At 43.0% G+C, this 13,340-nt stretch overlaps 1 protein-coding gene across 1 annotated transcript; it reads right to left on the bottom strand.

The window, feature by feature from the left end:
• Positions 1 to 2,318: 2,318 nt before the first annotated feature.
• On the bottom strand, positions 2,319 to 13,080 carry LOC144693142 (prostaglandin E2 receptor EP2 subtype-like). Its single transcript, XM_078562618.1, has 3 exons — positions 12,980 to 13,080; positions 12,012 to 12,873; positions 2,319 to 5,055 (listed from the first exon to the last, which is right to left on the bottom strand). The coding sequence occupies exons 1-3, from the start codon at positions 13,042 to 13,044 to the stop codon at positions 4,795 to 4,797; spliced, it is 1,188 nt and encodes a 395-aa protein (XP_078418744.1). The 5' UTR covers positions 13,045 to 13,080; the 3' UTR covers positions 2,319 to 4,794.
• Between the last annotated feature and the right edge of the window lie 260 nt (positions 13,081 to 13,340).

Below are 13,340 nucleotides of genomic sequence, written 5' to 3'. Positions count from 1 at the left end.
AATGAGCAGGTTATTGCTGTGTAAGTGCTGCTTGACAGCACTGTCAATGATCCCTTCCATCACTTTGCTGATGATCAAGAGTAGATTGATGGAATGGTAATTGGCTAGGTTGGATTTGTCCTGTTTTTTGTGGACAGTACACACCTGGGCAATTTTCCACATTGCTGGGTAGATGCCAGTGTTGTAGCTGTACTAGAACAACTTGGCTAGGGACACAGCTCCTTCTAGAGCACAAGTCTTCGGTACTATTGCCAGAATGTTGTCAGGGCCAGCAGCCTTTGCAGTATCCAGTGCCTTCAACCATTTATTGATATCTCGTGGTGAATCAACTTGGCTGAAGGCACCCGTGATGCTGGGGACCTCAGGAGGAGGCAGAGATGGATCATCCGCTTGGCACTTCTGGCTGCAGATTGTTGCAAATGCTTCAGCCTTGTCTTTTGGCCTGATGTGCAGGGCTCCCTCACCATTGACGACGGGGATATTTTTGGAGCTTCTTCCTCCAGTTAGTTGTTCAATTGTCCACCACCATTCACAATTGGATGTGGCAGGACTGCAGAGCTGACATCTGACCCATTGGTTGTGTGATTGCTTAGCACTGTCTATCACATGTTGCTCCCACTGTTTGGCATGTAAGTAGTCCAATGTTGTAACTTCACCAGGTTGACACCTCATTTTTAGTTATGCTGCTCCTGGCATGCCCTCATGCACTCTTCATTGAACCAGGGTTGATCTCCGGCTTAATGGTAATGGTAGAGTGGGGTATACGCTAAACCATGAGATTACAGATTGTGGTTAAATACAATACTGTTGCTGCTGCTGATAACCCACAGTGTCTCATAGATGCCCCGTTTTGAGTTGGTAACACTGTTCAAAATCTATCCCATTTCGCACAGTGCCACACAACACAATGGAGGGTTTCCTCAATGTGAAGATGGGATTTCATCACTCCTACCAATACTGTTATGAACAGATGCACCTGCAACGTGTAGATTGGTGAGAATGAGGTCAAGTAGGTTTTTCCCCTCTTGTTGATTTTCTCATCACCTGCTGCAGACCTAGTCTAACAGCTATGTCCTTTAGGGTTCAGCCAGCTTGGTCAGTAATGGTGCTACTGAGCCACTCTTGGTGACGTACATTTAAGTTTCCCATCTTGCCACCCTCATTGCTTCTTCCAATTGGTGTTCAACATGGAGGAGTACTGATTCATCAGCTGAGGGGTGTGGAGGGAGCATGGTAGGTGGTAATCAGCAGGAGGTTTCCTTGCCCATATTTGGTCTGATGTCATGAGACCTCATCGAGTCAGGAGTCAATGTTGACAATTCCCAGAGTAACTCCCTATTGACTGTAAACCACTGCTACCACCACCACTGGTGGGTCTGTCCTGCTGGTGGGACAGGGCATACCAGGAATGGTAGTGTCTGGGACATTATCTGTAAGGTATGATTTGGTGAGTATGACTATGTCAGGCTGTTGCTTGATCAGTCTTTGGGACCACTCTCCCAGTTTTGGCACAAACCCCAGATGTTAGTAGGGAGGGCTTTGCAGGGTCGACAGGGCTGGGTTTGCCATTGTTGTTTCCAGGTGGTCCATCCGGTTTCATTTTTTGATTTTGTAGCAGTTTGCTAGGCCATTTCAGAGCACAGTTAAGAGTGAACCACATTATTGTGGGTAATGGATGATAAGACCAGGTAAGGGCAACAGATTTTCTTTCAGAGGCATTAGTGAACCAGATGGGTTTTTAGAACAATCAACATTGATTTCATGCTTACCATTACAGAGACTAAGCTTTTAATTCCAGATTTATTAATTGAATTTAAATTCCATCAGCTGCTCTGGTGGGATTTGAACCCCTGTCTCCATAGCATTAGCTTCAGCCTCTGGATTATTAGTCCAGTGACATTACTTGCAGCCACACCAGGGTTTATCATAACCACCTTGCTTTTGAACCCTATGCCCCTACCTATAAAGGTCAGGATCTTGTATGCTTCAGTAACTGCATTCTCAACCTGTCCTGCCACCTTCAATGATTTGTGCACATGTACTCTCAGGCCCCTCTGCTCCGATATCCTTTTTAGAATTGTACCTTTTATTTTATATTGCCTTATATAAAGCATCACATGGCATGCACTGCAGACTTACGAGTAGGAGAGATATATTCGGCTATGTATTACTAAACGTGTTTTTACTGGTTTTAGATTAATTATGGTTACTTGTCTCAAAATAGTGAATATAAATTAGTTGTACGTTTTAACCAAGATTTTCAGAACATTTTTACCCCTGCATATTCATCTGGAACACGCAAGCCCATTCTCCTCCTCCCAGTTTTTACCCACTTTTTATTTTGTAAATAAAAAGCTACATTTCCCTGCATGTGTTGAAAGCCTGGAGCCTTACATAAGAGGTATTTAATTTGTAAGCCAACCTCAATTTCTATGGAAGTTTCAATCAGAGATACTGCGCCTTTAATACAATTCCATGAGTTTTCCATGTTGGTGGAGAAATTTTCAGAGTCTCATTCGAAAGATCGAAGCAAATGGGTCTTGACTGTAGCCATGCAGGATCATTTTAGATGTCGTCTCCTTCACTGGGTACTTGTTCCTGCTCTGCCTTACCTTGCTCGCGTTGCACCAACTCGAAAGTAAACGCCCACTGAGTCCTCTGCCTCCGCAACAAAAATCTGCACTTAAGCCCAACAAACACACCTCTCCTCACATGAAGCATGCAAAAGAAAAGGGAGGGACTGGGGAACCTGGCACTTACCACTCAGCCAATGACAGCTGTGGGCCAAATAGTATCCAAAGCAGCCAATCAGCAGTGGCGGTGAGGCCAGGTAGGAGGAGAAATGAAATATCTGTACTGGATTCCAGCGATTAGGGAGAGGAAATGGACGTCAGAAAAAAACATTGGCAAAGGTTGAAATTCTGCCCAAAGCTAGAAAAGTCTCATCCCAGCCTTTATAAAATTCCATGACTTTTCAATTACTTTTCTGGAAAGTTTCAGCCTGGAAAAGTCATTTACAAATTCCATGACTTTTCCAGGTTTTTCCATGACTCATGGGAACTCTGTAAAGGGTTTCTTTCTGTTTTAGGAGTGTTCTAGAAACTTTTATTGTGCCAATTGAGCTTTCCATTGTTGCATTAATTTGTGATGTTACAACACGTGAAATTGATGGGCAAAAAAAGATCAATTGGTTCATCAAGTCTGCCTCATGCTATGATGAGCATCATGATGAAACACTTCCCTCCCTCCCTCCCTTTAGTTCCCATAGCACCACTTCAGGAATGAAATCTCATGGGAGAGGCAAACAAAGAAAAAAAACACAAGACCCTGCATGTTTATGGAAAGATTCTTTGCAACACATTAGAAAGGTTCCATCACACAGTGTACAACCAAAAATAGAAATATATATTCACAATGCAATTTGCATCATGTATATTAATGAAACTTAAGGCTTAAGTTGATAGACCTGTAGCATTCATACTTGAATTTGTAATTTGATGTACTACTAGTAGTGTGCATGTACAGTTTGCAATAACTTTATGTGTAGTTTTATATTTGAAACATTTTATGAGATACATATATGAGGGCTTATTCCATCAGCTGGTTTCAGAACCAGACTGGTTCCAGAAGCAACTGATCCATAAATTAGCTCTATGCTTTACAATTACAGTGCAAAATTAAGCTGCATTATCACCAATGAAAATCTATTCAAAATTCCTGCATATTTCTGGATGTACCATGTCATACTGTGTACAATGTTCAAAATCAACTCTGCAAAGCTACAGATTCAAAAGGAAACATGTAGATGTCTTATTATCCTGCTGAACATTTGTAAAACAGGACAGAAACAAGATCAATAACTTCTTAATTTAAAAAATACATAATGTAAGTCAATTTTTGACTGAGTGAAAAACAGGGTTTTAACCATATGATACAAGAAGGAATCTATGCTAAATATAAAATGTACTTTTAGTAGATCAGAAGACACTTTTTGGAAACACATTTAGTTGGCTCCATGGCTCTATTGCAGAACATTTGAATTCTAACTGATGTGTCCAAGTTCATTTTCCAGCTACGTCTGATACTGGACATTGGTAGAGAATTATCAGCTGTTCAATTAGCCTCCATTTGGGACGATTTGTGAATCTGTCCCAGCACAAACATCCATTAATTAATTCTGAATCATAATGTATATTTTCCTGTTCTCCCAACACAGACAGCAGCTTGGTGACAGTAGTGAGTCTTAATGTGGGGATTAGTTTAAAACACAGAATAAATAATTATTCTTATTTTGGTCATAAAGTTTGGTAAACATCTAGATTTTAACTTGAGTATCCTTATATAATAGACCTAGTGAAATGCACCTCTATATATTTAACTGGAAGCAAAACTGCATACAGCAGCAATACACCAAACAACCTTGTGAGCAGGTTAAATATTTTTGAAAGGCTGAAAAATTACAAGTATGTAGAAAAATATTAATTTAAATATTATCTACTATTCAATTCTGAAATTAAAATTATAAACATCACAGTACTTTTCCAAATATCTGAAAAATCAGAGACGTAAATATGATGTTTGACAGTCAGTGTCTGTATGGTCATCAGAATTAAGTCCTCTGTACAGCTTCTTCTCCTGCTCCTTCTCCTATAAAACGTCCTCTTACTCAGTGTAACAATCAGAAAGCAAAATGCTTTGCCAACTCCCACCCTGTGCCAAAAGTGTACCTTTTGGTCTAACAGGTTGAATGGTGACTACTACATTTCAGGAAAATCTTCAAAACAGTAAGAAGTATCAGGACTGTCTGTTCCAAAGTGACTCTTGTTTGAACATTTCAGTCCTTATGGAAGATGTAGCCTGTAGTCTGGAGCTTTTAGAAACAATTTTACAGCACAGTATCTTGGACACCATCTTTTTAACCTTAGATGTATTTAGAATAATAAAAACCCATGGATCAATTATTGAATTAAATGACAAGCATCGGAGAGCTTGAAGGTCAGCATTATGGTCGTGGTACTTGTCGTCTGTATAAATTGCCCCGATGTATGCACGAACCTAGAATAAATATAAAGAGATCAAACATAGAATTACATAAAATAAACAATACAGAAACAGGCCTTCCATTCTCCCTCATTTACCCCCTGCCTTGTATGATTACCTAGCTTTAATATATCTGTACTATTCACCTCAGCTACTCCCTGTGCTAGCTAGTTCCACATTCTCACCACTCTCTGGGTGAAGAATTTTTTTCTGAACTCCCTACTTGATTCCTAGGTTACTATCTTATATTTGTTCTTCTTCATAATTTTAAATACCTCTATTAACTTACTCCTCAGCCTTCTCTTTTCAAGAGGAAAGAGACAGTCATTTGTATGCCTGATACCAGATGCCTGAAGCAACTGCTCTACTCAGAACTTAGTTGCAGCAGAATACTCCCAGGACAGCAGAAATGCTTTAGGGATGTCCTCAAAGCATTCCTGAAGAGGTCAAACATCCTTGCAGACACATGGGAGTTCCTGAGTTGTGATTGACCAAAATGGCGAAGGTTCATTCAGGAAGGTACCAAACACGTTGAGGCTTTGTGGGGAACTCACAGAGATGAAGTTGAGGCATCAGAGAGTGCACACAAGCCTCCCAACAACTCATCTATCCGACCCTTCAAGCTCTATCTGCCCCACATGCGGCAGAGTCCGCAGATCATGCACTGAACTTATCAGCCATCTCAGAACAGGAGTGGAAGCAAGTTATCCTCAATTCCAACGGACTGTTAAGAAACCGTTCTGGTTCTGGTACTGCCCCAACTTGTTGCTGTTTAAAATAAGCTTAAAATATGATAACCTTAATATTATGTTTCATAGTTGTTTATATTGGAGTTTTAAAACCAGTTTTTAAGGGCATCGATGTGCAAATCTTATTTTTTTTAAAAATGCAAGCGATTTGTTTTCTCTTCATTAAAATATTTTCTTACACTGTGGATTTAAAAGGCAACCTATCATCTGGCAGTAATTTCATGTTGTTACAGTTGGATGTTGCATTTGAATAGATAGTAGAAAAATCCAAAAAATAGCCAAAATTACTACTTTTACACTTTTCAATTAACTAAGTTGCCTGGTAATTTATTTTAAACAATCATTCAGCCAGCCTTAGGACCTGCAAGAATGAACAAAACTCTACCATTATGACTTGCATTCAAATTTATAAAGCCTGTTTCAGGATCATGGAGATGATAATAGATGATGTGGAGGATCAGACATTCAGCATATTCAAAGCAGAGGTATATGGATTTCTAGATGCCAATGACATTAAGGGATATGGGAAAGTGCGGGACAATGGCGTTGAGGTAGAAGATCGGCCACCATCTAGTTAAATGGCAGAGCAGGCTCAAGGGGCCAAATAGCCTCTTCCTGCTCCTATGTTCCTATGATGTCATAGAAATGCTGTACATACATTGGCAACTACATAAATTAATTTTATGACTGACAATGATTCTTCTGTCCTCATGTGAAATGAAGGTCATACATGAAGATGCCATTTAAATTACTAAAAAAAAGTACAACCTTATTCAGGAAGCTTAACATTTCCATCCTTAAATTTTCAACCATTTTAAAGGTATGTATAGTTAAGTAATATTAATAGTGTTATAATTATGAGGTTTATATGATTGTTATCTTTTGGGACTGTATTTTTAAATTTAGGGCAAAATGAAGAGGGTCATGTGACCTGTTCTGAAGTCTGCCAAACAATAAGCCTGGGTGGTTTGATTGTTAGCCTTCAAAGGAAAATTTAGGGGAAAATGGTGCAAGGTATTTACACTTGGAGACAATGGCAGCAGCTCGTGTGTTCACAATGGACACTATGACTCTGCCAGTCCCAGAAAGATGTTAAAAGTTGTGAAGAGTTGTGCTGTAAACTGTCCATTTACTTCAAAGACGAAAGAGAGTTGGAGGTCAAGGATAGCTAATTAGCAGTTCTACCTATAGACAAGGCCAATATATTTCACATTGCCATGGGTAGAGTGTGGAGGAAAGCATTGTTGAGATCAGTTACAGGCTTCCCTACAAATCAACGAATATCACAAGACAGACAGTAGTGATCAGTAGAGGTGAAGCTTTGTGAGCTACCACTGCTGAATGCAGGAGGGAGACGGTCTCTATTCGAAGACCCACATCCTGCAGCCATCTTGGCCCTGGAAGAAGCGCCAGAACAGATGGTGAAGACACTCTTCAAAAATTGAGGAAAGCGCCTGGAGACAGTCACTCGAAGTTGCTACTTAGGAAATAAGGACACAGGAACCCATTGGAAGCCAGGAGCAATGTGGACTGTATGTTATAAGGACTGTAATACTGTGGAGAGTACAATGGGTTATAAGTATAAAAGGGGAATGTTCCTTTCTGTAGTTTAAAGTATAAGTTGCCTACAAAAAGAAAGTAGTGTTTAGTCAATAATGCTTTTTTATTATTCTTTCATGGGATGTGGGCTTCGCTGGTGGGCCAGCATTTATTGCCCATCCCTAGATGCCCTTGAGAAGATGGTGGTGAGCTGCCTTCTTGAACTGCTGCAGTCCATGTGGTGTAGGTACACCCACAGTGCTGTTAGAAAGGGAGTTCCAGGATTTTGACCCAGCGACAGTGAAGGAACGGCGATATATTTCCAAGTCAGGATGGTGAGTGACTTGGAGGGGAACTCCCAGGTGGTGTTGTTCCCATCTATCTGCTGCCCTTGTCCTTCTAGGCGATAGTGGTCATGGGTTTGGAAGTTGCTGTCCAAGGAGCCTTGGTGAATTCCTGCAGTGCATCTTGTAGATGGTACACACTGCTGCTACTGTGGGTCGGTGGTGGAGTATGTGAATGTTTGTGGACATGCTGCCACTCAAGTGCACTGCTTTGTCCTGGACAGTGTCCAGCTTCTTCAGTGTTGTAGAAGCTGCACTCATCCAGGCAAGTGGGGAATATTCCATCACACTCCTGACTTGTGCCTTGTAGATGGCGGACAGGCTTTGGGGAGTCAGGAGGTGAGTTATTGGTCGCACAATTCCTCCTAGCCTCTGACCTGTTCTTGTAGCCACAATATTTATATGGCTAGTCCAGTTCAGTTTCTAGTCAATGGTAACCCCCAGGATGGTGATAGTGGGAGATTCAGTGATGGTAATGCCATTGAACAAGGGACGATGGTTGGATTCTGTCTTGTTGGAGATGGTCATTGCCTGACACTTGTGTGGCGCGAATGTTACGTGCCACTTGTCAGCCCAAGCCTGGATATTGTCCAGGTCTTGCTGCATTTGGACATGGACTGCTTCAGTATCTGAGGAGTCGCAAATGGTGCTGAACATTGTGCAATCATCAGCGAACATCCCCATTTCTGAACTTATGATGGAAGGAAGGTAATTAATGAAGCAGCTGAAGGTGTTTGGGCCTAGGACACTATCCTGAGGAACTCCTTCAGTGATGTCCTGGAGCTGAGATGACTGACCTCCAACAACCACAACCATCGTCCTTTGTGCTAGGAATGACACCAACCAGTGGAGAGTTTTCCCCCTGATTCCCATTGACTCCAGTATTGCTAGGGCTCCTTGATGCCACACTCAGTCAAATGCTGCCTTGATATCAAGGGCAGTTACTCTCACCTCACCTTGGGAGTTCAGCTCTTTTGTCCATGTTTGAACCAAGGCTGTAATGAGGTCAGGAGCTGAGTGGCTCTGGCGAAACCCAAACTGGGCATCAGTGAGCAGGTTATTGTTAAGCAAGTGCTGCTTGATAGTACTGTTGATGACCCCTTCCATTACTTTACTGATGATGGAGTGTAGACTGATGGGGCGGTGATTGGCTGGGTTGGATTTGTCCTGCTTTTTGTGTACAGGATATACCTCGGCAATTTTCCACATAGCCGGGTACATGCCAGTGTTTTAGCTGTACTGGAACAGCTTGGCTAGGAGCGCCACAAGTTCTGGAGCACTAGTCTTCAGTGCTATTGCCAGAATATTGTCAGGGCCCATAGCCTTGGCCGTATCTAGCGCCTTCAGCCGTTTTTTGATATCACGTGGAGTGAAGACTGGCACCTGTGATGCTGGGGGCCTCCAGAGGAGGTTATAATGAAAGTTATAATGAAAGTTTTAAAATGTGAAAACTTCTCGTATCATTCTTTCAGCTATCAACTGGAAGTTTGAATCTCTTTTTTAAAAGTTATAGGCCTATGGGGATCATGACAATGGCATCAGAAATACAACTGATATAATTTAGCAATAATTTACCATGACACCTATGTATAGTATAGTAGTTTATTTATTAATGCAATTAATTAATTAAAGCATAGGTTTATAGATTTCTAGATACCAATGACATTAAGGGAAAAAGGGATAGTGTGGGAAGATGGCATTGAAGTAGGAGATCAGCCATGATTTAGCTCAATGGCAAAGCAGGCTCAAGGGGCCAAATAGCCTACTCCTGTAGTTCTGAAAGGGTCAGTGTTGGGACCACAACTTTTAATTTTATACATTAATGATCTAGATGAAGGAACTGAGGGCATTCTGGCTAAGTTTGCAGATGATACAAAGATAGGTGGAGGGACGGATAGTATTGAGGAGGCGGGGAGGCTGCAGAAGGGTTTAGACAAGTTAGGAGAATGGGCAAAGAAGTGGCAGATGGAATACAACGTAGGGAAATGTGAGGTCATGCACTTTGGTAGGAAGAGTAGAGGCATAGACTATTTTTTAAATGTGGAGAGAATTCAGAAATCTGGAGTGCAAAGGGACTTGGGAGTCCTAGTCCAGGATTCTCTTAAGGTTAATTTGCAGGTTGAGTCAGTAGTTAGGAAGGCAAATGCAATGTTGGCATTTATTTTGAGAGGACTAGAATATAAAAGCAGGAATGTGCTGTTGAGGCTTTATAAGGCAGTGAAGCTCAACGCAAACTGGAGGAACATTGCCTCATCTTCCAACTAGGCACTTTACAGCCTTGCGGACTGAATATTGAGTTCAACAATTTTAGATCATGAACTCTCTCCTCCATCCCCACCCCCTTTCCGATCCCCCTTTTTTCCAATAATTTATATAGATTTTTCTTTTCCCACCTATTTCCATTATTTTTAAATGTATTTCCATCCATTGTTTTATCTTTGCCTTTTAGCCTATTTCGATCCTTTCCCCCCACCCCACCCCCACTAGGGCTGTCTGTACCGTTATTATCACATTCCTTAGATAATATCACCAGCTTCAACACCTCTTTGTCCTTTTGTTCATGACATCTTTTGGTTATCTCCACCTATCACTGGCCCCCTATCCAGTCCTACTTGTCCCACCCCCCCCCTTAAACCAGCTTATACTTCACCTCTTTTCTATTTTTCCTTAGTTCTGTTGAAGAGTCATATGGACTCGAAACGTTAACTGTGTTCCTCTGCGCAGATGCTGTCAGACCTGCTGAGTTTTTCCAGGTATTTTTGTTTTTGTTGAGGCTTTATAAGTCTCTGGTCAGACCACACTTAGAATATTATGAGCAATTTTGGGCCCTGTATCTCAGGAAGGATGTGCTGGCCCTGGAGAGGGTCCAGAGGAGGTTCACGAGAATGATCCCAGGAATGAAAGGCTTAACATATGAGGAACGTTTGAGGACTCTGCGTCTATACTCGATGGAGTTTAGAAGGATGAGGGGGGATCCGATTGAAACTTACAGAATACTGAAAGGCCTGGATACAATGGACATGGGGAAGATGTTTCCAATAGTAGGAGAGACTAGGACCCAAGGGCACAGCCTCAGAGTGAAGGGAAAATCTTTTAGAACAGAGATGAGGAGAAACTTCTTTAGCCAGAGAGTGGTGAATCTATAGAATTCATTGCCACAGAAGGCTGTGGAGGCCAGGTCATTGAGTGTATTTAAGACGGAGATAGATAGGTTCTTGATTGGTAAGGGGATCAAAGGTTAGGGGGAGAAGGCGGGAGAATGGGGTTGAGAAACTTACCAGCCATGATTGAATGGCGGAGCAGACTCGATGGGCCGAATGGCCTAATTTCTGCTCCTATGTCTTATGGTCTTATGGTCTTATGTTCCTATGTTCTTATGATGTCATGGACATTTCCTCATAATTTTAACTCAACCAAATTAACTACCCATCTGGTTCACTAATGTCCTTTAGGGAAGGAAATCTTACCTGGTCTGGCCTACATGTGACTCCAGACCCCAGCAATGTGGTTGACTCTTAAATACCCTCTGATCAAGGGCAATTAGGGAAGGGTAATAAATGCTAACCAGGGCAACAACGCCCACATCCCATGAACAAATAAACAATACTAAAATCCTGAATTAATAAAAGTGTGTGTAACTGAGAATCAGAAAATGTCAAGTTGAACAAATTTAATGTATATGGTACATGTAAAATTCTACTTTTGCATGAATTTTAAAATATCTGACATGTTGTTATCAGGGGTGAATGTAAAGTACACTGGTTTGGTTATAATTTTGGCTAATATTTTTTGTGATTGGCATTATGATTAGATTATAGTTTCTTTTTCTACCCCTTAAATATTCTATCCTCCCTTGATTGTATTAACCTATACTGGGGACATCTCCTCAGGTGTCAGCTATTCTCCACTTCCCCCCCTTTCCAAAAACTACTGAGTAAGTTTGGTAAATGGGTGGTAATTGACTCTCTGGGTTGCTATGACAAGCTGGTCTGAAACACGGAGCCTGGTGGGTTGGATCATGCCACACTCCACTAAAATTCCCACTGATTAAGTCAAACTATAGGAGTTGTACTGACTTTGCCCTTCCTTCCTATGGTTAATACAATTCTGGAACAGAGCTTTGCACGTTTTTATGAAAACTCCCACAGCCCTCAATCTAAGCGCATTTTCTTTTTGCTCGTCCCACTGCTTTCTTACATCCAATCCACTATGTAAGCAACACCCAAACTCGTTGGCTCGTTTACTTTCTTGCTGCCAATTAGGTGCCTCAAGAGAAAAGCCGCACGCCAAGTTCAAAAAATGCCATGGGGGAGATTAAGACAGATGGACTGGCACTCACCGTGAGGGGCACAGAACAGGCAACGAAAGTAATTGTCATTATGGCTAAAAGGATGAGGTGATCCACTTCTTCCGATTGAGAAACCCGATCGTTTCTTGTGTGGGATACCCTCGAGCATCTCCGTGTCCTTTGCTTCTGGTACATGCGGCAGAGGCTGACAATAACGGAAACGTTGCACAGCAGGATGGAAACGATCAGCACCTTCATCAGCATGGCATAGGACAAGGAATAAACGCGGTGCTTCACCGGCAGCAACCGGACTTCCATCTTGATGAAGCACCAGGTTCCGGGGCAGTACTGGGTGTTCACCCCAAAGCCCAGCAGCGGCAGCGAGCAGAAGAAGGTGCAGAAGACGCAGATGATCGGGATGGCGACCAGGCCGCAGCGCTTGCTGATGTGGCGCCTGTAGAAGTATGGGCAGCTGATGGACAGGCAGCGCTCCAGGGCCATGGCGAACAGGATGAACATGGAGGTGAGCCCGAAGAAAGCCATGGCGAAGGCGCAGTAGTCGCACAGGTTGAGCTCCTTCAGCGAGCGCCTCTTGCCGTAAGCGGTCAGGACCACGGGGCTGATGAGCAGGGTCCCCATGAGGTCGGTGACGATCAGGCTGCTCACCAAGATGTGGAACAGCGACACCTTACTCCGGTTGCCCCTCTTGTGGACTCCCAGCACGATCAGCGCCAGCACGTTGCCTAGCACGCCAGCGGCGAACATCAAGGCGCTGACAGCTGGCCCGGCGTCCGCGCTGATGCTCGTGTTGTTCTCGCAGCTCTCGTTGCCCACGGCGGTCTCGTTTGCCATACCGAAAGACAGGGAGGCAGAGGAAGGGCTGAGTCTTTCCCAATCACCACCAGGAATGTCTCTGATCAAAAAAAAAACAAACACACACACACACACACACACACGGCAGGTTAATGCCTACCTCAAACAAAGCGGCAATGGCGAAAGAGAGATGAAGTACTTCATACCTGAAACCACATGTGGCTATATATTCCGCCACCGACCCTCTGTCCCGTGAGGGTTGGCCTGTCATCAGGTTAACTCCTACATACCAAAACCTCTCCACCTCAAAAAACAAACCCCCCCTCCCCCCCCCCGCCCCGCCCCGCGCTCACTCTGGCCACACGAGATGCTCCCTCACCCTGATCGCCCCCTCAATCACTACCTTCCCCGCCTCAAGTCTTCTGCCAACTTCGCCAAGTTTTCACTGAGAGACCAGGGAGCTGCCAAGTTTAATCTTGGGGTTGGAGAAACTGCTGGATATGTGGGAGGAACAGGATGTGAGTAGTAACCCGTATTGAAGAAAACACATCCCTCTGTTCAGGCACC

The sequence above is a fragment of the Cetorhinus maximus genome, chromosome 18 (genome assembly GCF_964194155.1).
Source record: "Cetorhinus maximus chromosome 18, sCetMax3.hap1.1, whole genome shotgun sequence".
Lineage (NCBI taxonomy): Eukaryota > Metazoa > Chordata > Chondrichthyes > Lamniformes > Cetorhinidae > Cetorhinus > Cetorhinus maximus.
The sequence above is the reverse complement of the archived record's forward strand: the minus strand, read 5'-3'. Positions and strand labels throughout refer to the sequence as shown.

Bases quoted from the DNA above. Each gene is read 5' to 3' on its own strand.
- LOC144693142 (XM_078562618.1), bottom strand. From the start codon at position 13,044: ATGACAGGCCAACCCTCACGGGACAGAGGGTCGGTGGCGGAATATATA. The intron at 12,874-12,979 runs GTATGAAGTACT...TTTTTTGATCAG, and splicing joins ATAGCCACATGTGGTTTCAG to AGACATTCCTGGTGGTGATT. The intron at 5,056-12,011 runs GTGAGTGCCAGT...TATTTATTCTAG, and splicing joins CCTGTTCTGTGCCCCTCACG to GTTCGTGCATACATCGGGGC.